We start from the raw sequence: 25075 nt of genomic DNA on the forward strand, positions 1-25075 counted from the left end.
CCGCTCATTCATTGATGTCCTTCGAGTCACCCAAACAACTATGGACTTGTTCATGGAGCTGGGCCTACAGATCAACATCCAAAAATTGATGTTAACCCCTGTATGCCACCTACAGATCATAGGAGCTGATCTTGACTCATTTCAGGCAAGGGCGCTCCTTCCACAGCACAGGTTCCACAAATTGTCCATGCTCGGAGTCAGTACAAACCAGCCCTCAAATATCACTGTCTTTAACTTCTGGGGCACATGGGTGTGGGCATGTTCATGATAACTCATGCCAAGCTTTACATGAGGTGGCTCCAGACATGGTTCGGCTCGGTTGACAGGCCAAACAGAGACAGTCTAGACAAACCTCTCATGGCCCACCAAAGTCAAACACTCCCTGGACTGGTGAAGGACCCATCAAATGTCTGCATGGTGATCCCCTTCTCACAACCTTTCCCATTGTTATTTCTCACCACCGATGCATCCCTCAGAGGTTGGGGTGCACATCTCAACAACCTCATGGAGATGTCTCTTCACATCAACCTCCTCAAACTCAGAGCGGTCAGGAATGCTTGTGCTCACTTCCGCTAATCAGAGGTGTACACACACAAGAGTCATCGCAGACAACATAGCGTGCATGTACTACATATATCGTCGGGGAGGGGGGCAGATCGCACTCCCTCTGTGCAGAAGCACTAGAGCTGTGGAACTGGTGCATTTCCCACAGTGCCACAATATCAGCACCCTACCTTCCAGGAGTACAGAACACGACAGTGGACGGTCTCAGCCACAAGTTCCACATGACCACAAATGGGAGATGAACTCAGCAGTACTTCATAAGATATTCAGATGGTGGGGGACACCAATTATAGACTTATTCACCACTTACCTGAACAAGAAATGTCCATTCTACTGCTCCTGGGCAGGCCTCGGACTACACTCCTTAGGGGACACTCTCCTTCTCTTGTGGGACAAGGGCCTGCTATATGCCTTTCTCCCAATCCCTCTATTATCAAAAGTCCTGTTTAAAAATAAAAAGAGAGAGAGCAAACATCATACTGATTGCTCCCACCTGGCCGAGACAGACATAGTAACCTTACCTGTCACGGCTGGTGAAGTGTCCACTGATCCTTCTTCACAACCTCCTCTTGCACAACCAAGGACGCGCACTCAACCACAACCACAACCTGTGGCTACTGTGGCTCAAGGCCTGGTTCCTCATGGTTCCAACACAGAAAGATCCTGCTCTGAGGAGGTACAGAAAGTTTGTAGCCAATTTCCCACTGTGTAGTAAAGTCATACTTACCCGCAGAAGTGGACCAGGTTTCAGGGTTGGTGTAATTCTAGACAAATTTCCCTGACATCTGCTACTCTCCCAATGATCCTAGACCAGGGGCGGGCAAACTTTTGGCCTGAGGGCTGCATCGGGTTTCCAAAATTGTACAGAGGGCCGGTTAGCGGAGGTTGTGCCTCCCCAAACAGCCAGGCGTGGCCCACCCCCTATCCGACCCCTCCCGCTTCTCACCCCCTGACCCCCCCCCCATCCGGGACCCCTGCCCCATCCAACCACACTTTCTCCCTGACTGCCCCCCGCTGCCCCATCCAACCCCCAGTCATTCCTGACTGCCCCCTGGGACTCCTGCCCACATTCAACCCCCCTGCTCCCCACCCTCTGACCACCCCACCCCCTATCCACACCCCTGACCACCACTCCAAACTCCCCTGCCCTCTATCCAACCCCCCCTCTCCCTGCCCCCTTACCACACTGCCTGGAGCGCTGGTGGTGCTACAGCCGCGCTGGTGGTGCTACAGCCGCACTGCCCAAAGCACCAGGACAGGCAGCCGCACCACCCGGCTGGAGCCAGCCACGCCACCGCGCAGCACAGAGCACCGGGTCAGGCTGGGCTCTGCAGCTGTGCTGCCCCAGGAGCTCACAGCCCCGGTGGCGGAGCGAACTGAGGATGCGGGGAAGGGAGAGCTGGGGGGGAGGGGCCGGGGGCTAGTCTCCCAGGGCAGGAGCTCAGGGGCCAGGCAGGAGAGTCCCGCGGGCCGGATGTGGCCTGTGGGCCGTGGTTTGCCCACCTCTGTCCTAGACTATAGGCTGACTATCAAGAAATCAGGACTATATCTTAGTTTATTCAAAGTACACCTAGCAGCCATAACATCCTTCCATCAACAAATAGAGGGATACTCAGTGTTCTTGCACGCAACTACAAAGCAACTCCTCAAGGGTATAATAAACTTTTTACCCTAAGCCTCACTGATATAACAGGGAGGCTATTCTATACACATTAGATGTTTGAAGGGCTCTGGCCTTTTACCTGGACAGGACAAAGACCTTTAGAAACTCTCCTAAGCATTTCCTTTCCATTGCGGACAGATCAAAAGGTACAGCAATGTCTGCACAAAGACTCTTGAGCTGCATTAAACAATTCTACGAGATTTTCAGGGTCATTCTTCCATCTGAAATCCGTATACATGCCACAAGGTCAATTTCGGCTTCAGTTGCCTTCCTCAAGAATATCCCTATTTTGGAAATCTGCAGAGCAGCCATCTGGGCATCTGTACATACTTTCACAGAACACTATGTGGTTACAGGCGACTCTGCGTCCAGCGCCAGCTTTGGCACCTCAGTATTCTCATCCATAACAGACTTGACTCCAAAGCCTCAGCCCTCCATTGGGAACACTGCTTGGAAGTTATCTACAGTGGAGCACCCATAGGGGCACTACTCAAAGAAAAAGAGGGAGTTACTTTGTGCAGTAACAATGGTTCTTTGAGACGTGTGTCCCTATGGGTGCTCCACAACCCATCCTGCTCCCCTCTACTTTGGAGTTCTTGTCAATGACTCTGCAGTAGAGAAGGAACTGAGGGTGGTTAACCTGTGCAGTGCTAGTTAGCCTCATGGTAGAGCACAAGGTGGGGGGACAGCGCGTGTGCAGGCCAAACAGACACTGTTACCAAAGTTCTCTGATCAGAAGCACAGGGACACAAGCACACCTAGTCCACAAGGTGAGTAGCTTCCTCTTTTCTTGGCCTCATCATGTGTCTGCACTGTAGCCACACTAGTCCCTAAGTCTGGGAAAGAAGAATGTACTCAATCCCTGGCTCTGTAAGATCTGTAGCTTTGGTGTCTTTTCTAAAATCTCTCCATGCTTTTCCTGGGAAATGTAGGGGGACTTGGTGAAGAAGGTTCTGCTCACCTAGCACATCTGCCACCAGGAGGAATCAGTAAAAAGCATACACATTTTAGCCACACAAAGAGGGAAGAACAACAAATCCATTTAAAAAAAAAAAAAGTTCCTCCTCTGTCATCCCTATCAATTCAAAGTGTATACTTTTGGACACTGAATTAGCAATTGGGTATTCCGCTTGAGCAGACCTTTAATTACTAGGACAAAACAATTTTCTCTTCGCTGCTCTTTTAGAAAAACTTCTCCAGGCTTTAAATGAAGATAAAGAGCCCACACAAAAGAATTACAATAGAGAATTTGTTTATAGACTATCAGCAGTGGAGACATAATGCTGCCCTTTATCATCACTTGTCATACTAGTGACAGCCTATAAAACTCTTGCTCCTGCATGACTCTTTATTTGTCACCTTCTGCGCCAACTCCTGCCCTGGCAGATGCCTGGCATGTATCAGACATATGATTTATTACCTCATTTAATCAACACTGTGAAAGAAAGAAAGAGAATGATATCTTTTCTTTTTAAATTACGAATTAGGCATCTTCCCCCTATTTTTAGTGACAGGAGTGCTGACTTTTTTTTACATCTGAGGTGCCCCATTTATTGCTCAGTGAAGAATTTAAATATTCGCATCTCTCTCATGCCTGCCTCTGAAAGTGAAATTTATGTAATATTGCTGCATATAAATGAAGCCATCCTACCTCAGTGTTTTATTGTCATGGCAAGCTTGCTTGAACTGATTCTGCTGGCAATAAATGGCCTGAATGTGTTGTCTCTGGGAGATTTAAAGGCCTTTCATTTCATTTTGTTTTCTATTTTGTACATCACATTGGAATTTCTTTAGAGAATTTCTCCTGAAATTATGGTTTTGCCTTGACACTGAAGGGTGTGTGTGTATTTGGAGATGCAGCTTACTGGCTTCTCAATGTATATGGATAATGCAGAGGGCATGTGTATACAGGAGGTTTTCTTGGAAGATGATATCTACAGCAATAGAATAGTCTATCAGGCTGGTGATAAAAATTAAATTGAGATGTGTGTGGTAAAAATCAGATTTCCCCCTGCCCTTTCGCTATGAAGGGAAACTCAAACTGAAGTTCTGTGGTAAAGGGGCAGTTTATTTTGATATTCTGGAGAAATGTGATGTTAAAAGCCAAAGCTCATAGAAATTAGTAACAGAAAAGACCTACTAGATGAGATTTTGCTAGGACAGGGTTATTCCCTACAGCATATTCTCAAATGCTTGTACTATCTAGATTTCAATGATCCTTAGACACAGGGGCTTTCACATTTTTGCCTTTCTTCTAGGAACTGACCTTCATGACCACTAGGTTGTGAGGTGTTTTACGTGGGGGCAATTCTTGAAAACAAACCACTAAGTGCGGCTCTTGCAGAAACAGCAGCATGATTTCTCAAGGGTCTTGCCAACATTCTGAGAAGTGCATTGGTTGCTTATATGTCGGTGACTGACCATCAAGGTTTTATATTTAGTATTTATATAACCTTAGAAAATATTGGGGCAGTGGCCCAGAGGGGGCCATCTGTTGTGTTAGATCTCATTGTGTCTGAGATTGGCAGGACTGGAACTGAGTGTCCTGAGACATACATTTAAAATGGAAATGCAGTATGGAAGCACTTTCATACTGATTTAACTTGAGGAGCATTATTATCTGTGAACCCGATTTTTCTTTTGTTTTGAGAAATCTTCATCCTCTGAACCATATTATAGTAGATTGTTGAAACTGGGTTCTGCATGCAGCTTTTGTAGTAAAGAGATTATGGATTACATACTAAATATTTCATCTTTGTAAAATTTCGAAATTAGACATGTATTAGATGTAGTTATTGATACTCTCTTCTGTATCAAAGTTTAGGATTAGAATATTGCTTACATGGATTTAATTTCCTAATTTGCTCCAGGGTCACTCAGTCTAGACACTTTACATGTCTTTAGTAATCAATAATTTTCTCGAATTTTTGAAAGAGCTCTGGTGTTTTGATGGCATCAGTCAAACTGATCTCTTTAAAAATGAGTGTTCGCTGACATTTAGTACTTTCACTTTCTGAGTAAGTAGGATGACGTTGTAGGTACAAATCTAAGTGAAGCCAGACTTAGAATACTATGTAAATAGTACAAATGTTGTTTGTATAGTTGACTCTTTTGTGCTCCTTGTGCCATGCTAAAAACCTAATAAAACTACTAAGTCACAGGACAAAAAATGGGCTTATTCAAAAGGATAAAACTAACTTAGGAAGACTGGATCCTGATATTCAAAGGTGTGCTGAGTTATTTAACACAATGTTTCCCGAAGTGTGGGATGTGCTCCCTGCTAGGCATGAAGGGCTAATTGGGAGAATGGGGACTTCTCCATAGAGATCTCTCCAGTCTCAGCTTTCACTTTCACTCAGGCTGTTATGTTTGTGGGGAAAAAACCTTCAAAATATGAAGAGCACAACTGATGCAGAGATGCTTGAATGAGTTTGCAGGGAGCCTAAAACCCTAGCTCTGAGTTTTCATTTCAATGGTTGCTAACTCAGATGTCAATGGAGATACTATAAACACCAACATTTTCACTGCTTAGCAAATGAGGTAAGAAAGGAGAAGTACTATACGGCTGATCTATACTAGGAATTTAGGTTGGCAGGGGTGAGGATTGAGAGACATAGCTGTGCCAACCTAACCCTGGTGTAGACAGTGCTAGATTGTCAGAAGAATTCTTCTGTTGACCTAGGCCTGGTCTACACTAAAAAATTAGGTCAGCGTAATTATGTTGCTCGGGGGGGTGAAAAATCTACACCCGAGTGGCATAATTAAGCCAACCTAAGTCCCCACGAAGACAGCACTAGGTCAACAGAAGAATTCTTCCATTGACCCAACTACTGCTTCTGGGACGCGGATTGCCTATGCTGATGGGAGAACCCCCCCTGTCAGCGTAAATAGTGCCTACACTGAAGCACTGCATAATATGAAGAGCTGCATCAGCATTTCCCAAAGTGTTTGGGTTTGGTTTGGTTGAGGCGGTGTTTTGTTTTTTTTGGAGGATGTGGGGGAACGGGGATGGAAAGTGTATAAATTACGATGCTAGGCCACTGACAATGCATGGTAGCACTGCAGAGAGGATGTGATTTGGTTTCATTTTCCTGAAGGGAGGGGCACCTCTTAAAAGCTTGGTAAACTCTGGTTTACCAAAACATGAGGAATTGAATGAAGTCCTTTGTACTGGGTGTCTATTTGTACTTAACCAAGGCAAGAGACAATTTCAGGATTAATCAAAAGAAGAAATTTTGTTTAATCTCGGAGGATTTAAACCAGGATCCTGCAGAGGACAAGGAAGAATGCCTTGTTCTTCCTCTCTTATTCCAAATCCCAACTGCCATTTCTGTCTTTTCCTTTCTACCCTAAAAAACGAACAGGAGTACTTGTGGCACCTTAGAGACTAACAAATTTATTAGAGCATAAGCTTTGCACCTTAGAGACTAACAAATTTATTAGAGCATAAGCATATGCATCCGAAGAAGTGGGTTGTAGCCCACGAAAGCTTATGCTCTAATAAATTTGTTAGTCTCTAAGGTGCCACAAGTACTCCTGTTTGTTTTTACAGATACAGACTAACACGGCTGCTACTCTGAAACCTGTCTACCCTGTGATGGTCAGACTCATGAATGATTTATTTGCTTGTGCTGCTTACTAGTGCAGTTGTGTCAATTAAAGAGAAGGTGTTCATTCTACATTGTCCTCAAATAGAAATTGTTAGTCCACCTAGGAGTAAGATGAGTCTAACAGCTATTCTGTTTCTTATTGTTTCCTCATCTTTAATATTAGCCTCACCATGTGTCTACTTCATCCTGTCTGACATGTAGGTTGTGGGCACCCCGGAGCCAGGGCTGTCATCTTACTACTTGTCTGTACAGTACCTAACAATGGGACCCAGATCCTAGACTGGGATTCCTAAGCAATAGTATCATACAAAAAAATAATAAGTTTAACTAGACTTCTAGGTGGAAGTGGGGGGTGAAGTGACCGTTGAGTTGTGGTAAATTTTCAGAATTTCACAGAAGCACTATACCAACTAACTTTGGCTTGATTTACCATGGAAATTTGCAGTTCTCAACAGCATTAAAGCTGTTTCATTTCTTAATTCTATAGGGTGATTAAAATTACCACATAGAAAACTCTGGCTCAGAACCCTTTAAAGAATTCTCTTACCCTGCTGTAAGGCATGTCTGTGCCTTTGTTCTTAGGTATTATTTCCTTTTTCTGTATTCTTATGCTCAAAGAATAACTATGAAAAGAGCTCCTAAAAGCCAAGCAAGGAGTTGGGTAAATATACACTTTAAAGAGTCTTATAAGTGGAAACAAAATGATTCAAGGATAACTTTGAATTTAGAAGTCATGATGCTGAATCCAGGTGGTTTGCTGACAAATCATAAGTGTGTACTTCTTGAGCAGGTAAAGAGAGTATTGCCAGAGGTGTGATTAGTGGCAGCTGGTGCCCAAGATAAGTATTAGGGATGTAGGTAGTAATCTGCACACATCCCTGCTCCTTTGAATGGAAGCTGATCATACTTTCGAAGTGAAAAATTGGGACAGTCTGCAAAGTGAGGGGGAAGGAGGCAGCTTCTTTCCTCCTCTTTCAGAATGAAAAACTGGGGCACTTTAAAGTCAAGGACCGGGTGGGAGAAAACAGCATGTATCCTTCTTGCATCCCTTTTATTATCCTCTTCTAGCACCTGCCTCTCTTCCTCCGATCTAGATCTTATCCCACCATCTCCACCCACCCACACACACACAACCAGTTTGCCCACATCCTCATTCACTATTTGACTCTGTTACCTCCTGCACTCAACCCATTCTCCTGCTAGTTCAGCACCACTCCATCTCAACCTCCACCTGCTCAGAAACACCTACAAGCCAATGCCTTTCCTCTTCCTATCTAACCTCTTCATAGCTCAGAGCTACCCCCTAAACCTGAATGGTCTCAAGCTCAGAATACACACACCCCGACTCCTACCCCTCCAGGTTAGACATCTCATCCCCAGAGTCACAATTCTTCCTTCCTGACATTGAGGCTCAGAAGTCCCCAGCCCCAACCTGTGGGTCTGCAAAAGCAGAAACAGAGGCAGCAGGGAGCATGTGCAGACAGCTGTTTACTCTGCTTAAGTGGGGCTAGTGCCACACACCTGTATTTCCTGCTCTGTCTCTCACCTGCTGCTTGTGCTGTAGGATAGGAAGGACTCTGGTGTTGTCAGGTGTATTGCAACTTCCAGAGTTCACCTAGAGTCTCCTAGTGGTACTGCATATTTGCCACACTGAATTGTGACAATACTGGTGGGGCTTAGTGCCTAAAAGCCAGGAATGATGTTTATATCAAACCGAAGCTCAGTGGAAAGGACATGCTTTTGCTGTTAATGCTTCTGCTATTGCTGTAGCTGTGCTACAAAACACACTGGTTGAAGAACAAGATGGACATCTGAATGCTGTCTGGTTACAAAACTGAGATAGTAATGCTGTTAAATGCTAAGGGCATTCTCCGCCATAAAAATAGGTAAAATAAAAAGATCAAGACTTGTTGTAGCTGATATTCTAATGTTAATTCAGCTGCCTAAGTTACCAAGAAACAGTGGTTCAAAGGAAAAAGACACCTGAAAAAGTCCCTAGTTTTTTTTTTCCCTTAGAGCATAAGGAATAAAGAAAAAATGCTCTTTTTATACCACATCTGGTAAAGCATTATTCTTTAGATTAAAATCCTACATGCCCAAAGCCAACTCTAAAGACTATATCCATAGATCCTTTGTTATAGAAGCCTGGTGAGGGATTGCTTAAAGGAGATATGTACTGGAGAATGTGCTTCTGCAAATTTTACTCCCTTGCTAATGGAACTTAAAGAAGATGACTGTGTATCTAAGTACTCCATTGTGCATGCAATTACCCAGCCTGTACATGGCCAATGTAGGCTTCTTCAAACAATAGGAAGCATCCTCAGATTTTGAGGTCACTGCTGAATAATAGGCCTTTAATACCTGCATAAGTCCAAAACAAAGAGATCGTAGTTGACGACAAATTTCCTACAATCTATAATAATATAGGGCCTGATCCAAAGTCCATGGAGACTATTGGGAACAACAACATTCCAAAGGAATTCCAAATTTCACAGCATAACAAAGACAAACAATCAGAACCTTATAGAGTCATTTTTGATGCGCATTAGCTTGTATCCACTAGCATCAGTAAATACAGCCAGAGCTGTCTCTTGGGTAGGGCGAATCGGAGCGACCGCTCCAGGCCCCGTGCTTTGAGGGGCCCCGCAGGCTGGGGTGATTGGCCGGTGCGGTTGGTCCTGGAAGACGAATCTGTCACTTCCACAGGGCCTGCCCTCTTGTTGGCAGTTAGTGGAGACAGCACCCGGCTTGGCCGCCTGCGTTTCGGTGCAGCAAGTCCCCCGACCCAGCTGGAGCCCTGAGCCGCCGTGGTGCAATGGCCAACAATAGCCCTGTGGTAAGCACCGGCAACTGCCAGCAGCAGCAGGCAGCCCAGCACTGGGCCCAATCTGTCCTGACGGCCCAGCCACTGATGCAGAATGGAGCCCCCAAGCCGGCGGGGGCTGATTTGTCCAGGCCCCACACCCCCCTAGGGACGGCCCTGAATACAACACGTCAAAAGTGCTAAGTATCGGAGACCAAGCTTTTCCCTCCTCCTTTCCCTGCCAAATAGTTACTGAATTTATTCAGAGCAGGAATGAACATGACAAACAGAAGTGTTTCATCATAGGCAGTGAATTATTTTTCCTATTGTAGTATTTTCAGTAATTTATTTACGGTGAGGCAAAACTGTAGGAGGTGATTTCACTTCTATTGTTTATTTTTAATTAGAAGAAAATATATTCCAAATGTGCTGTTATGTGATGCATACACAGTCAGGCTAAACAGACAAAATAGTACAGAATATATCAATTGCTGTACTTCTACAGCTTAATTTTATTTGCAAGTCAGCCATCCATTTTCTTCAAGCTGCTAGCCAGTTGCCACTTGCAAGTTTATTTGCCCTCCCATGCTCATAAAAAACAATTTAGTCATGCTGATTTAACACTTAATTTTTAAAAATTGCTTTCCATGCATCATCTTGCATAATTAATACAAGTAGAAAGCCCGCTTGGAAAGGGCATTGTTTGTAAAACCATATGTCAGGATGATCATCTGGCCTTGGGCTGCAGGAACCAGAGAATGGGTGAACATTCTGCAGTTGTTTTGGCCGTGATTATATGGTGCATGGCAACTTGCCAGTAGCAGCTAAGTAGCAGTAAAAGGTCTAGAATGTCAGTGGTTTCCTCTGTGTATTAGAACAAAGATCATTTACAATTTATGAACCATCTCAGAAAGGGTTTATGGCAGATACTGAAGGATTTGAAATTACAAGAAATAAAAGAGCACTGAATACTTATAGTGGTATCTGTTTGCATGTTTTCACACATGTCCGTTCTTAGTTTGGCCCTCCATGGCTGACACCTCTACCCTTTTCCCCTCCTTTCCAGAACACTTGAAAGAGAAGTTGGAGGAGTACATGGCCCGTTTTACCAAAGTGAGGATTGTGCGCACCAAGAAACGAGAAGGGCTGATTCGGACCAGATTGCTAGGAGCCTCGATGGCTAAAGGAGAAGTCTTGACATTCCTGGACTCCCATTGTGAAGTCAACGTGAATTGGCTGCCTCCATTGCTTAGTAAGTACTTGAACATTAATTGGCCATTAAAGTCAGAACACATGGTATATTTACAAGAATTAAACTTGTGCCCCCAAAATAAGCAGATCCTTGCACTATATAAAATGGTTAGTACTGTATTGCAGGTGGCTTGTGACAATTCTGATATCCCACGCACAGCATGAGATTTCTAGACCTTCATATACAATACGCCACTGATTTTTGCTGGAATAATTGGACAGATATATATACTGGTTACCTTGAAATTGAAAAGTCAGTATAAGAAAGAGCTTGTTTGTCTGGCAAAACACAGGAATCTGTGCTTCTTTATTCCAGAGATGACTAGTATAACTTCTGCAATATAGTTCTGCTCTTCCCTAGTTTAATTTATTTTTTTTAATAAGAGACCTCTAAGTCTAGGACTAGGTATGGAATGTACTGTAAACCTAAGAGCATTAAGGAATGTTTGGTATGCAGCTATTGTACTCCTTAGTCTTCCACGGTCCACTAAAACAGCTTTTGTTGTAAATATATCCCAGATTTTGGAGTTAAATCCAATAACTGCATTCACAATAGGAAGCTCAGAAAGGATGATTTGCTATTGACTGCTGTGCTGGATTCTAGCTGGAACCAGCGAAGTTCCATTACTCAAAGGCATGGGAAGAAACAGTTGTAAGTAGTCTAGGATTTAAGTCAGGAAACAATGCTCCCTTCCCTACACATCTGACTACTCACCCCTCCAGACAAAGATGAGTGCTTCCTTCCTTTAGTACAGACAAGAAACCTTTTTCTTTTTTTCATTAAAAGAATCTCTCATAAGGATGGCAGTTTAGCCTTTCCTCAGTGAATGGTCATTATGTCTTGAGTTTTGCTGCTGGAACTGGTTTAGTGGCAAAACATGCTAATTAAACATATTCAAGCAGCAAAATGCCTAGTTCTGTTTCCAAACTATGCAACATAACCCAGAAGGCCAATAACCAGTCTTCCTAAATATCCCTGTCAGATAAATGTTGTGGATTATGTTGGTATTGAAGACCATATACTTTCTGACTACGGTTACAGGGGCACCATTTAGGGAAGGCAGGAGGAGGCATCTGCCCTCACTCCCCCCACCCCGAGTTTTTTACCATATTTGGGTGAAGTTCCCAGTGGGGGGAAAGATGCAGCCCCTTCTCCTCCCACTGCCCTGCTCCGCTGCCATCTGCAGCCACAGCATTGCCCCTTGCCCCTGACATGGAGCGGCTGCTGGCAACGCTGCTCGGGACCAGGAGCCTGAATCCTGATCTCCTGCGCAGAGCCAGTGGGGCCTGATGTTGGGGTGTCCCCCTCACCCTCACCTGTTGTGTAGCCAAGCAAGCAAAGCGTGCCCCTCACCACAGCTCCTGCCTTGCGGAGCTGCTGCCACTGTGCCAACTAGGGACTGAGTGCATAGCCAGCCCCACAGCAGCAGCAGCACCTCCTCGGACACAGCCCCTCCCTGTACCCTGAGCTACACCCCTCCCAGCGCCTAGCTACCCCCTGCCTGCACCCTGAGCTACCCCCTCTCTGCACACAGCCCCTAGCTACCTGTCTCCCTGGACGACACCCCTGCCTGCACACTGTCCCTAGCTATCCCCGCCTGCACCCTGTGCACTTTTCAAACTTTTTGAGTTGACACACACACCCTTTGAGTTATAATTTTTGATTGCATCCCCCCTATTATCTGAAAAAAACCCCGACAGCTTTCAGGTGCCTATATAGTCCCTGGAATCACGGTTCAAATTGCCCCCTCCTCACCAAAATCTGAAATGGTGCCCCTGTTAGGGTACCCAAATTATGCATCCAGTCTATTCCCTAGTTATCACTTTTCCTTATTCACAGCATCAGCATTAACCTTTTATTAAATAGCACCACCATCTTCATGTAAAATTCAAGCTGCTGGTTGTATGAAGGAGCAGAGAGACCAGTAGACTTCCACAAGCTACACTGTCAGGTCACTGCTGAAACTGCTGGATGTGCTCACCTTATCTAGCACAGATGGGAGTCTTCTGCCCAGAGCCGGCTCCAGCTTTTCTGCCGCCCCAAGCAGCAAAAAAAAAAAAAAAAGCCGATCGGCGGTAGCCCAATCGCGCCGCTTCATTCTTTGGCGGCAATTTGGCGGCGGGTTCTTCACTCCCTCTCTTCCTCTTCGGCGGCACTTCGGCGGCAGCTCAAAGAAGAAGAGGGACTGAGGGACCCGCCGCCGAAGACCTGGAGGTGCCGCCCCGATACCGGATGGAGTGCGGTCCCTTTGTATTGGCTGCCCCAAGCACCTGCTTCCTTCACTGGTGTCTGGAGCCGGCATTGCTTCTGCCTGCTGTTGGGGTTTAAGGGTTAACTGGATGTTGCTCAGTGCATCCCTCAACTAGTGCAAAAATCTTTAGGCTTCTGACCTAATTTTTTAATAACCGCAGATGTGTGATGTAAACCTTCTACTTTGCTAACTTCAGTAAGCTGGAAAATCAAAAGTTACAAACCCAGCTTTTCTTCTTAACCCTTTTCTGAGGGGAGAAAAACTTTTAACTGGGTTTTCCTCCAAACATTCCCAGCTTAATCACAAACTCAGTTTCCTCAGGCAAACACACAGACAAATGAGACGGTCGGGGTTATACTCTGGTGTTATGGGGGGGTGGGGTGATAGTTGTCATCTTCTGGCCACAGTTGGCTCCTTTCTAAGGTAAACTGAAAGAGGAAGCAAGGTCCTGGAATTGAGTCCCCCTCTCCTTAGGTGTCAGGTCCAATGGAAATAACATCCAGTGAGTCAACAAGGTGCATTCTAAAACTTAGGCTTGAGATAAACTGAGGCCCAAGGCTAGGCTGGCCAGGTGTCCAGTTTTCGACCAGAAAGTCAAGTTGAAAAGGGGACTTGACGGTGTAGATCTGACCGGTCCGGACACCCAAAGTCCAGTTACTGTGGGAGGGAGGGAGGGAGGCGCCGAGTCATCACCCGCGCCAGCCCCTACTCAGCCAGGGCCACCTCCTACCTGCATCGGGTGGCTGCAGCTCCCAGCTCCGGCTCTGCAGTGAGTCCCTCCCAACCCACACAGGGAGAGCAAGAAAGGGAGAAAGCAATGAGCAATGGAGGAAGGGGGAAAGAGGAGTGAATGGGGCGGGGCCTAAAGGGGAAGGGGTGGGGCAGGGGCTGGGCTTTGGAGAGGAAGGGAAGGGGAGGTTCCAGAACTACTGCTGGTGTGTCTGGCTTTTAAATATTACAAAGTTGGCAACCCTACCCAAGGATAGGGTTGCCAACTTTCTATTTGCAGAAAACTGGACACCCTTGCTGCGCCCCTTGCCTCGCCCCTTCTCTGAGGTCCCCCCTTGCTCATTCCATCCCCCTCCCTCTGTCACTCGCTCTCCCCCACACTCGCTCATTTTCACCAGCTGGGGGTGCGGGCTCTGGGTTGGGGCTGGAGATGAGGGGTTTGGGGTGCAGGAGCGGGCTCTGGGCTGGGGCCAAGGGGTTTGGAGTGTGGTAGGGGGCTCCAGGCTGGGGCAGGGGGTTGGGGTGCAGGCTCTGGGTTGGGGCTAGAAATGAGGGATTTGGGGTGTAGGAGGAGGCTTTGGGTTGGGGCAGGCAGTTTGTGTGTGGGGGGGGGCGGCTCTGGGCAGCACTTACCTCAGGTGGCTCCCAGGAAGCTGCTGGCATCTCCCTCTGTGTCCTAGGTGCAGGGGCCACCCCTGTCTGCAGCAGGTGCTGCCCCCGCAGCTCCCATTGGCTGCAGTTCCCGGCCAATGGGAGCTGCAAAGCCAGTACTGGAGGAGAGGGGCAGCACGTGGAGCCCCCATGCCCACCCCTAAGCCTAGGAGCCAGAGGAAGATGCTGGCAGCTTTCTGGGAGCCACGCAGGCACCCTGTCTGCCCCGCTGCAGGCGGCCAACCGGACTTTTAATGGCCTGGTCAGCAGAGCCAACAGGGCCCCTTTTCAACCGGGCATTCTGGTCAAAAAACGGATGCCTTTCAACCCTACCCAAGAATCACCCATTAGACCTGGAACTTGAAACTGAAAATAAAGCAAGGCAAACACAAGATGAACAACAACAACAAAAGTTTCAAGGGCAGCCTGCACTATGTCTTCCTAAAAGGAGGAATAAACCATTTCAGGACCAGTCTTACTCCGTTTAAAGTAAATGAAAAATTTCTAGTTGCTTAAATGGGAGCAGCATCTGACAGTGGGTCTAAATACCTATTTGTAAGTTTTAACCGAAGGATCCACCTCGTAGCTCTTTCAACACATCCTGCATTTTTGGAATGACACTAGATGAAACTCTAGTGAAGCAGATGGCACATTTGGCACTTACTGCTCTGATGCTGCATCCACAGGGCGAGCTAGGCTGCCCTTATTATGTCTGATTGGATCTGCAAAGCATGTTGAAAAGTCCTCACAGTGAGACAAACTCAACTGTGTTCTAGTGTGAAGGCTTTCTGTGTTTATCAGCCTGCCCTAACCCTATTTCTGAACAGTTCCTCTGGTTGAGACCTCACAAATACTAGGGCTGAAAAAAGAATAATCACTTAGGGTTTTTTGACATTTAAAATGTTGCAACTTTCTCGTCAAATTGTGTTTTAACTGGTGCAAGCCCATGTATGGAAACGTTTAATACAAAATAAGAGTGGCTTATTTGGGGTTAGCTTAAACTGATTCCTAATTGATTTACACTAATCAGAAATAAGCCACTCTTACACTGAAATGAGTGTCCACACAGGATTTGTTTGCTGTGGTTTAATCAGATCGGTTCAAAGTCACACCTTTAGTTAACGCAGCGTAGTTGTAGCGGTGTCGGTCCCAGAACATTAGAGAGAGAAAGAGACCCACCTTGTACCTTTAGTTAAAGCAGTGCAATGTTCTCATATAGACCAGGCCTTTTCTCTCACCACAGCAGCAGTATAGCAACAATGAAATGTTCTGATTATTTATTGGCACATACACTTTTTGGTTTGCGTTTTTTTGTGTGCATTTTTTAAAATGCACAATTTAAAAATGAACAGATTTTGTTGAAACTTTCCAAAAGAAATGGCCTCTGGGCAAAAGCTGAATATAGACATTTTCAGACCAAAAGGAATTTGAGAGAATTATGACAGTTGGAAAGGGAGTTATACTGGATTTCAACCTTAGCTCAGCAGTCATTACAGTACCTCTTCAAGTGTGTGTGTGTGTGTGTGTGTGTGTGTGTGTGTGTGTGAAAGAGAGAGAGAGTGCAGAAGGCTGATGAATTTGAACGGAGAATTGGTACTTCCTGACACACACACATAGAATAACATGGTTCCATCAAGAGCCATACTGCCATGAAAGAGCTTTGTAAATGAGCTGGCTGGCTGCCTCCTGAGCATGCCCTTGTGGCTTGAGATCACTCTTCAGCAGTCCTGCCTCAGTTTCCCCACTTTTCTTCAGTTCAGGGCCCCTGAAACTACGAGACACACTTTTCTCTGGTGCAACACACCCCTCCTTGGAGCTGAGTTTATTAACATAACAAAATCAATCCCAAAACAAAAGTCCTCAAATCTTCAGCAACTCTTTCTCATTCACTCTGTCTTTCACACTGAGGTCTCACCTCCCTTGAGTCTTTTTTCCTGAAGACTCAGGGTTTCCTACTCACTCCTAGCAGTCTCTGTAATGTTTCTTTCTCTATTCTCTGAAGTGTCCTGTTTCTCTTTATAGGAGAATTAGCTCCTCCTTATCCAACTGGTTCTACTAATTAAACTGTACACCCTATTCCAGGTGTGGTAGGCAGGGCTACATGTATGGGGCAGGCCACTAGGCTTTAGAGGGACAGGCTACCTCACTACAATGCTCTTGAAGGAGGAATGGGTTCCATAGATCAGTGCAACACTTGGCAGTATTGCAGGTTTGAAGGAAGATGATGCCATGGTGAGTGAGCACCACTCTAACCCAGTTCTCTTCATGCCTATCTGTGCCCTTTTCTGACTCAGAGGGTTCCAATCCTGCCATCTGTTCACAAGGAGAGGCTTCTGCAGGTTCCTGGAAGGGATAGGCTCATGCTAGTAAGCCACCTCTCTACCTGCCCAATGCCCCCAAACCCATACGCTTTAGCTTCCCTCCATCTGTGAAACTAGAGGAGAGCATCAGGGCCAAAGGGTCATAATCCCATGGTGATTGTTGCCAGGACTGCCATTGAAAAGAGATGGTATTAAAACTGACATGGCGGTGGTAATTAAATATACTACTACCTGGCGCACTAGTCAATGTTGTTACTTTTAGTAATTATATCCTAATAACAGGAAACCTCATTACAGATTTCTAGAGGAGGCCTGCAGATTTTTGTGAGATAATTAACATGTTTTTTACCGTTAGAGGTATAAGTTTGAAAAGACTACTAAACTTCCAAACGTAACCATTTCACACTACTGGTCATCTCAGAGCTGCCCCTTTTCCAAACCTCAAATGAGGAAAGGTGGGAAGTTGAGTATCATACTGACATTTCTCAAAAGAGAGAGGGAGAGAAAAGAATACACTGGGGTCTTCTTCATTCCTCATAGAAATGAGCAATACTTCTTTGCATGTTATTGTTTCTGGCTTTGGAGTTCACCTTTAATTTTCAGTATTTGAATTAGAAACTGGTTCACACTAAAATGCCACAACAGCAGATGCAGAATTACTGCAAAGTCCAGTAGTCATACACTGAAACACAAATAAATGGGAAATCATTTCCTCTTCAAGTTCCTGCTGCACAGACCTCACACTAAACAAGTAGTGTTTTTATATTTTACTTGCTGGCTAGTTCCTTTGTTGACAGATTGGGGACAGCCCAGAGTAGCAAAGTGACAGACTGGACTTCTCTGGGTCTCACTGGGATGTGACTCATTTTAAAGAATTATAATTGCTTCTAATCAATGCCCAACTGTATTAAGTCCACTTTAGATAAAGGCCTGATGCAGATTTGAAAAGTGAAATGATTTGGGGGCCGTAGGGAACTAAGCAGGCAATCTTCAAACTTCAAAAAACCTGGGGGATTTGCTTTGCAGTAATATGATAGATGGCTTGACTAGACATGCCATTTCCTATTTTCTGCTTTCATCTTTCAGACCAGATTGCACTAAACCACAAAACCATTGTGTGTCCCATGATCGATGTCATTGACCACAATCACTTTGGCTATGAGGCACAGGCGGGGGATGCCATGCGAGGAGCCTTCGACTGGGAAATGTACTACAAAAGAATACCGATTCCTCCAGAGCTCCAGAGGTCTGATCCCAGTGACCCCTTTGAGTAAGTAGCAGTAAAGGAAAGAGTTGGAACAAGAGCCAGAGAGAGCAAATAAGGTAACTGTGATAACAGAAACACCAAGCCCAGGGCTTTCTAGACCAATTAGCCCTAATTAAAGGTAATAAAAGCAAACAGCCACAAACGGCAGAACAGTGAGAAAAGGTCAATGTAACAAGTGATGAAATAGCAGAGGTTGTGCTTGGATGCACAGAGCTTCCTTGCCTCTGGCATGTGTCGGCAGGATGGGGGGAGGAGGGCAGGGAAGAGGACTTTGTGTGTAAGAGAGAGACCAAGGCAGAAACACATACTTGTAGTTAACAGAAAAGAAGAGTTGGGAGAGGACAAGAAATAAATGTGACTATAGTTATTCTCTTCTTATTCCTCAGAATATTTTCTGAACATACTTTAGTTTGATTCCTTTGCTGAAGATTGATGCAATAGCTGCACCAATAGCTGAGTCCACATTCTGCTAGCAAAGGCTCTATTTATGATGGATGGTATTGCTACTGTCTATGTATTGCTATAATTTAAACACAGTCCTATCAAAGCAGAACAGTATCAAGTTGATTTGTAAATAATCTCTGATAAAACAGTGTCAGATCCTGGTATTGTATGGATCAGATAATTCATAGTAATGACCTACTAGTCTCCACAAAGCTGGATCTATTTTTATTTTATTTTATTCTTGTCATGTAAGGACAACATGGGATTTATCCTCATCAGCAGAGAGAGGAGAGAGAGAAACCTGGCTTAGTTCATTAAACTTTCAGAATCACTCATGAAGCTCACAACCCAGCAGGGCTGGCAATGAGATTTGCTCTGATGCTCTCATTGTCCATTACTGAAACTCAGCATTGTATCTAGAGCCGCCATTCAGATTTTCACAGTTTAAAGACATCAAAAAATCTTTCTCTGGTCTCAAAGCCCGGCGCTACCTGAAAAAATGGGTCTGGTTCGTGCAGAATGCAGCACCGTTTCCATGGATTTAACAGGTTCTATCCCTGGGGGAAAAGATGCTGATTCCTTGGGCTTATCTTCACTGCAAAGTTAACTTGTGTTACAGCTAGATTGCTCCAGTTATCTTGATCCTGTCTGCACACAAAGTCCCCTCACTCATGTGCAACAGTGTCAAAGCGAGCACAATTTATTAGCTACTAACATGACCATGACTCTGTAATGTGGATGTAGGCTAGTGCTGCAACACAATGCTCAAGAGCCACTAGTCCTCCGATGCCTTCCCACAATTCCTCCTATGTCCCTTGAACAGTCATCTTTTCTTGCCAAATACATATTCCCTGCTTCCAGACCAGAGTCACCTAGCACTTCGAATAGTCTAGTTTAGCTTTTGAGCCCCACCTTTACACATGGCTTCCACCACCAACAATTGCAGTCCTCCAGCTCTGGTTCAGAGCTATTTTTTGTAACACTTGCATTTTTCTAATGCTTTGCAGTACTCAACTCTCAGAGGAGAGGAAAAAAGAGAATTAAAAGGGAGACATTAAAATCTGTGTGTTCCATTCAAAACAAAGAAATAATTAATGCATCTCCAGGCAGCCCTAGGTTTTATACTAGCAAGTCATAGGCAGGTTTTCACTGTTTTCCTGTAGTCAATAAAATGGCAAAAATAAGCACTACAATATGGCATAGCAGAAATTACCCTTAGAATAATGGCACCTAGATGTCTTATATAAACTTTTGAATTTTTTTTGGATTCCAAAGGGATGGGTTAGAATAAAGTTCTCCATGGTTAAATATACCATTTAAACAACATGCGGTCTGCTTCAGCAAAAGTTAATGTGTTTTTTAAGTTTATATCTGAAACAATGCTAAAATCTGGTAACTGAAGAAAGATGAGAAATGGTGTGTGCATTTAAGACTAAAAGAAAGTGCATTGGGTGGAAAACAGCTCTTGTTTTTATTCACTATCTTTAAAAATATTATATTTGTATAATGTCTTTTATAAAGAGGCATCATAAACAAGGACAGCCTACATGGTATATGGAGTCTAGTAATGTCAAAACAATCTGTAACAAAGGCACAAGACAAGTAAAATACAATATCATACATATATTTTATGCAGGCAGCTTCTTTAGATGCTGTAATCTGTAGAGCTGCCAGAGCCTTTACCTACTGCCAGAGCCTTTTACTGTGGTGAGGGAAAGGATCTGTCTGTCGGGAGACAGCAGAACACTACAATGTTAAAAATAGCAGTGTAGACATGGGAGGCACATCTTGGGTATGTAGACAGCCTCTGTAGGGTACATATCCTAGGCTACGTCTTCACTACCCGCCTGAATCGGTGGGTAGAAATCTATCTCTCAGGGATCGAATTATCGCGTCTCGTCGGGACGCAACAATCATAGACTCATAGACTTTAAGGTCAGAAGGGACCATTATGATCATCTAGTCTGACCTCCTGCATGATGCAGGCCATAAAAACTGACCTACCCACTCCTGGAATAATTCTCTCCCTTGACTCAGCTGTTGAAGTCCCCAAATCATGATTTAAAGATTTCAAGTCGCAGAGAATCCTCCAGCAAGCGACCCATGCTGCGGAGGAAGGCGAAAAACCTCCAGGGCCTCTGCCAATCTACCCTGGAGGAAAATTCCTTCCCGACCCCAAATATGGTGATCAGCTGAACCCCGAGCATGCGGACAAGATTCTCCAGCCAGACCCTCCGGAAAAAAGTTCTCTGTAGTAACTTTTAATATCCCATCATTGACCATTGTTACTAATTACTAGCGATGGCACGTTATTGACCTATTGACTAAAATCACGTTATCCCATCAAACCATCCCCTCCATAAACTTATCAAGCTTAATCTTAAAGCCAGAGAGGTCTTTCGCCCCCACTGTTTCCCTCGGAAGGCTGTTCCAGAACTTCACCCCTCTGATGGTTAGAAACCTTCGTCTAATTTCAAGCCTAAACTTCCCCACGGCCAGTTTATATCCAATCGATCCTCGAATCGACGCTTGTACTCCACCAGCGCAGGTAGGAGTAAGCGCCATCGACGGGGGAGCCGCAGAGGTCGATTTGCCGCCGTCCCCACAGCGGGGTAAGTCGGCTCGGATACGTCGAATTCAGCTACGCTATTCGCGTAGCTGAATTTGCGTATCTTAAATCGATCCCCCCCCCCCCCACCGTAGTGAGGACGTAGCCCTAGTGTTCAGGTGTATCTTTACTTGCCTAAGCAGTGCCTCACCATCTACATTGCTATTTATACTGTGCTGTGTGTACTCTACACAGTATCGAAGTGTAGACATGATGGTTGGGGACAGGGCCGGCTCCAGGCACCAGCTTGGCAAGCAGGTGCTTGGGGCGGCCACTCCAGAGAGGGGTGGCAGGTCCAACTATTCGGCGGCAATTCGGCGGACGGTCCCTCACTCCCGCTCGGAGCGAAGGACCTTCCGCCGAATTGCCGCCGCAGATTGCGATCGCGGCTTTTTTTTTTTTTTTTGGCTGCTTGGGGCGGCCAAAACCCTGGAGCCGGCCCTGGTTGGGGAGGAGGGGCGTGTGTGTTTTTTGCGAATATAGTTATATTGGTACAAGCCCAAGTATGGACACAGTTATATGGGTACAAAGTGTCTTATAACAGTACAGCTTATTCCCCTTCCCATATTGAAATAGCTATACCAGTATAAACACCTTTAAATCAATACAGCTGTGTCCACACTAGGGGATTATGCTGTACCAGTATATTTAAAGTGGTTCAACTTTCCAGTGCAAACAAGGTCTTACATCTTGTGTAGTTATACAGCTCTGTGCAAAGTTTGCATAAAATGTTACTAAATCAGAATGGTAGCATGACACTGACTGCCTTCATTCATCACAGATGTAAATGACTACACAAGGTGCAAGGAAGGATTTAATCAGGCCTGTAGTACTTGCACCTCTGATGTGATTTGAATTCTCTTGGTTGCAGTAGACAATATCGGGTTTGATCCAGTGTTTACCGAAGGCAATGGGAGTCTTTCTATTAATTTCCCGGGGACTGGATCAGACCTATGGTAGCTATAAAATGGTATTGAACCTGGGACCACTACTTTACATCACAAACTGGGAGGCAGAATATGAGGTAGCCATAGAGCTGCCACCTCTGAGGTACAAAATAGGGGCCATTCTGAGCTAGGAAAGGGGAGTACAGAAGGGGGCAGCGGTGTGGGAGACAGGAGGTGGCTCCAGGAGGCAGAGCAGGGCCCTGCTGAGCAGAAGCAGCCACCCCATGGTGAGGAGCAGGGCACTGTGAAGCGCTGACATGAGCACTTTTTGCTCTCTTCATCAGCTTATTAGTCAGGTAGGAAGCAGTGGCTGCTTAATGGCTCCTGACAGAAAGCTAAGGAGCAGCCAGGACGGAGGTGAGCAGCAGCAGCACCACAGAGGAGGAAAAGGAAGAAGAGATCCCACTAGCAGGTGCTCGAGAGGTGACTCTACTGACAAAAAACAGGACTTTTAATGTCCTGGAAAGACTTTTAGATTTCTTGGAACAGCTACCTCAAAAAAGGGGCAATCCTGTGAAAACCTAGGCAGGCGGCAACCCTGGGCATTTTGTGCTAGGTCAGTTCTTCCATTCAGAAGTACTTTCTTTCCAAGAACAAAATGGAGCAAAGCATTGCTAAAAAGCAGTGTGGTTTTGCTTTGGCTAGCAATTATTATTTTGTCTTTCAAAGCCAGTACTACTTTTCTTTATGCAGAAAAAATACAACTTCTACTCCACTTATTTTCACAGGCTTAAAAATATCTGATGCTTTTAATACATAGCATACGACAAATAAGGTAAACATTACAAACCTCATGCTTAGACCATCAGAAAGTTAATTGACCTAGACAGTTTTTGTAGCAGTGAAGTTGAACCGTTTCCCTTTAGGTATGTATGTACTGACATTAGAGGCAGATTCAACCAACAACATGCTACTATTTTGTAAGCAGTAGGGATTTTATTTTTTGTTAGGCTAAATATTTTGCCATTGGTATTCTAATAGGTGTACTTCTTGCCAACAGTTTCCGATCTGGGCAGATTCTTAATGAACTGAGAAACTGCCAACTTTTTTAGTAAGATACCAGCAGTTAATAGCTATGTGATTCAAAAATAGTGGTGGTGGTGGTAGTGGTTTTTTCTTTTTTGTTTTGGTTTGTTTTTTCCCCCCTATTGAAGATGCTGGCACAGTGTGTGTCTTAGCACGGAAGGTCACATCAGCCTAAGACGTGATGCACGTTAGAAAGCAGACCACAATACTGAAAACTAAAGCACAGCCACTATATTATTTGAACAAGAGACTTGCGTTCTGACTGCACACAATCAAAATATTGCTGCAGTGGACCCAAGCAGAGAAAATTGTGTGTGTAGCCCCTACACTAACAATCAGAACTGTTGTCAGGTAGGCTTTTGCTGTGACGGTATTTGGCAGCTTGCTGAACTCCATAGCCAGCTGAGCTGGTAACTTTCAAATTAAATTACTTTTTTTTGTTTTTGTTTTTACTATCATCCAATTTGGCAGTTGATTACGTATGGCAGTTGCACCTTCGTACTGGACACTGTATTTCTGTATAAAATCCACCTGACTGGGAAGAATCTGGACTCTTTTAGCCATTTGAAACAAAAGTGTGGGCAAGTCTTACTGTACATACATCCACATTGTCATTCAAGCAGCAGCTTCCTTCCTAATTACAGAGGAACTGGGAGCATAGCTGCAGTGCATCTCTCAGCTTTTTGATCAGACACCCCCACTTTCATTCCTTTGTAACTTGCTCATCACAAATTGGCTTTCGACTAAAACTTGCATAAAGGTTATGACTTTGGAAATGTGAGAGTGACCCAGGAGGCCATCCCCCAAACTATGTTGATTTTATGATGCCAGTGCATGTACCGTAAATGTGCAGCCCTGTAATAGTGTGCTGGCCAGGATCTCCTGGCCAGGTCCCTGTTGGCCTGTTCCAATTAAGGGGAATTAGTTGGGGCGGGCAGCGGAGACCGCGCCCTGATTACTTGAGCATTCGGCACCTGCGAGCCTTATTAGCCAGCCGGCTGTATAAAGCTGGCAGGGAGGAAGCCGTGGGGGGGGGGGAGGACACACAGGAAGGGGAGGAGTGTGTGGCTCTAGATCCCTGCTAGCTGGGGAAGCTAGCGGTCCCCCACGGTGTTGGCCTGAAGACAGTGTATAAAGTGTATATAGCAGGTGGTGGGAACTGGCACAAGAATAAAAGAGCACTGGTGCATACACTTTGAGTGGTCTCTGACTGAGTTTTGTGGAGGAGCCAGGAGGGCTCCATTACAAGCCCATTGAAGGCAATGGCAAAACTTCCATGGATTTCATTGGACCAGGATTTAGCCCTAAAAGCTAAATTCTTCCATCGAAGCTCCAGTGTACATGTCCTAAAAGCAGTTTGTCCAATGAAATTTAAAATCTCATCTCTAACATATATATGGTGATCCTTAGGGATCATTCTATACTCCTAACATTGTTTATGCAGGCTTCCCAACTCTTCTGTGCTAAGATAAATGGGTCTGCTAAATATAATAGTGGCTTGACACACGAGTGCTGGGAAGGGACTGCTCTTTATTCCCTGGCACCCGTCACGTGACATTGATTAGTGTTACAAAATGTTCCTACCCCTGGCAGGCATTAGTAACCATTGATACCAGTGGCTACTGTTACAATTCATTTTTTATCATATCCAAATAAATTACGATATCAATTCAAAACAACCACTTAGCAATCACAAACTAATAAAACCAATAAATTAAACATATAGAGATATATAGGAGGAAGGACAGGGTAGCTGTTCAGAGCAGGTACTCTTTGTTATATATTTGTACAGCACCTAGCACAACGGGGCCCTCAGCCATGATTGAGGAGGTGAAAGGGGTGCTACTAGAAGCTATTGGAATACAAATAAGTTATAATAAATAATAATACATTATCTGCATGTCCTGACAGCTGAGAGGATTATTCTGCTCCTTAATGG

At 44.9% G+C, this 25075-nt stretch overlaps 1 protein-coding gene across 1 annotated transcript in view; it reads left to right on the forward strand.

The window, feature by feature from the left end:
- Nucleotides 1-25075, forward strand: part of GALNTL6 (polypeptide N-acetylgalactosaminyltransferase like 6) — a 976122-nt gene that overhangs the window by 832496 nt on the left and 118551 nt on the right. Inside the window, exons 5-6 of the mRNA XM_065405341.1 lie at nt 10707-10892; nt 17931-18114. Coding sequence (XP_065261413.1) covers nt 10707-10892; nt 17931-18114 — 370 coding nt within the window. The remainder of the gene's footprint in view (nt 1-10706; nt 10893-17930; nt 18115-25075) is intronic.

The sequence above is a fragment of the Emys orbicularis genome, chromosome 5 (genome assembly GCF_028017835.1).
Source record: "Emys orbicularis isolate rEmyOrb1 chromosome 5, rEmyOrb1.hap1, whole genome shotgun sequence".
Lineage (NCBI taxonomy): Eukaryota > Metazoa > Chordata > Testudines > Emydidae > Emys > Emys orbicularis.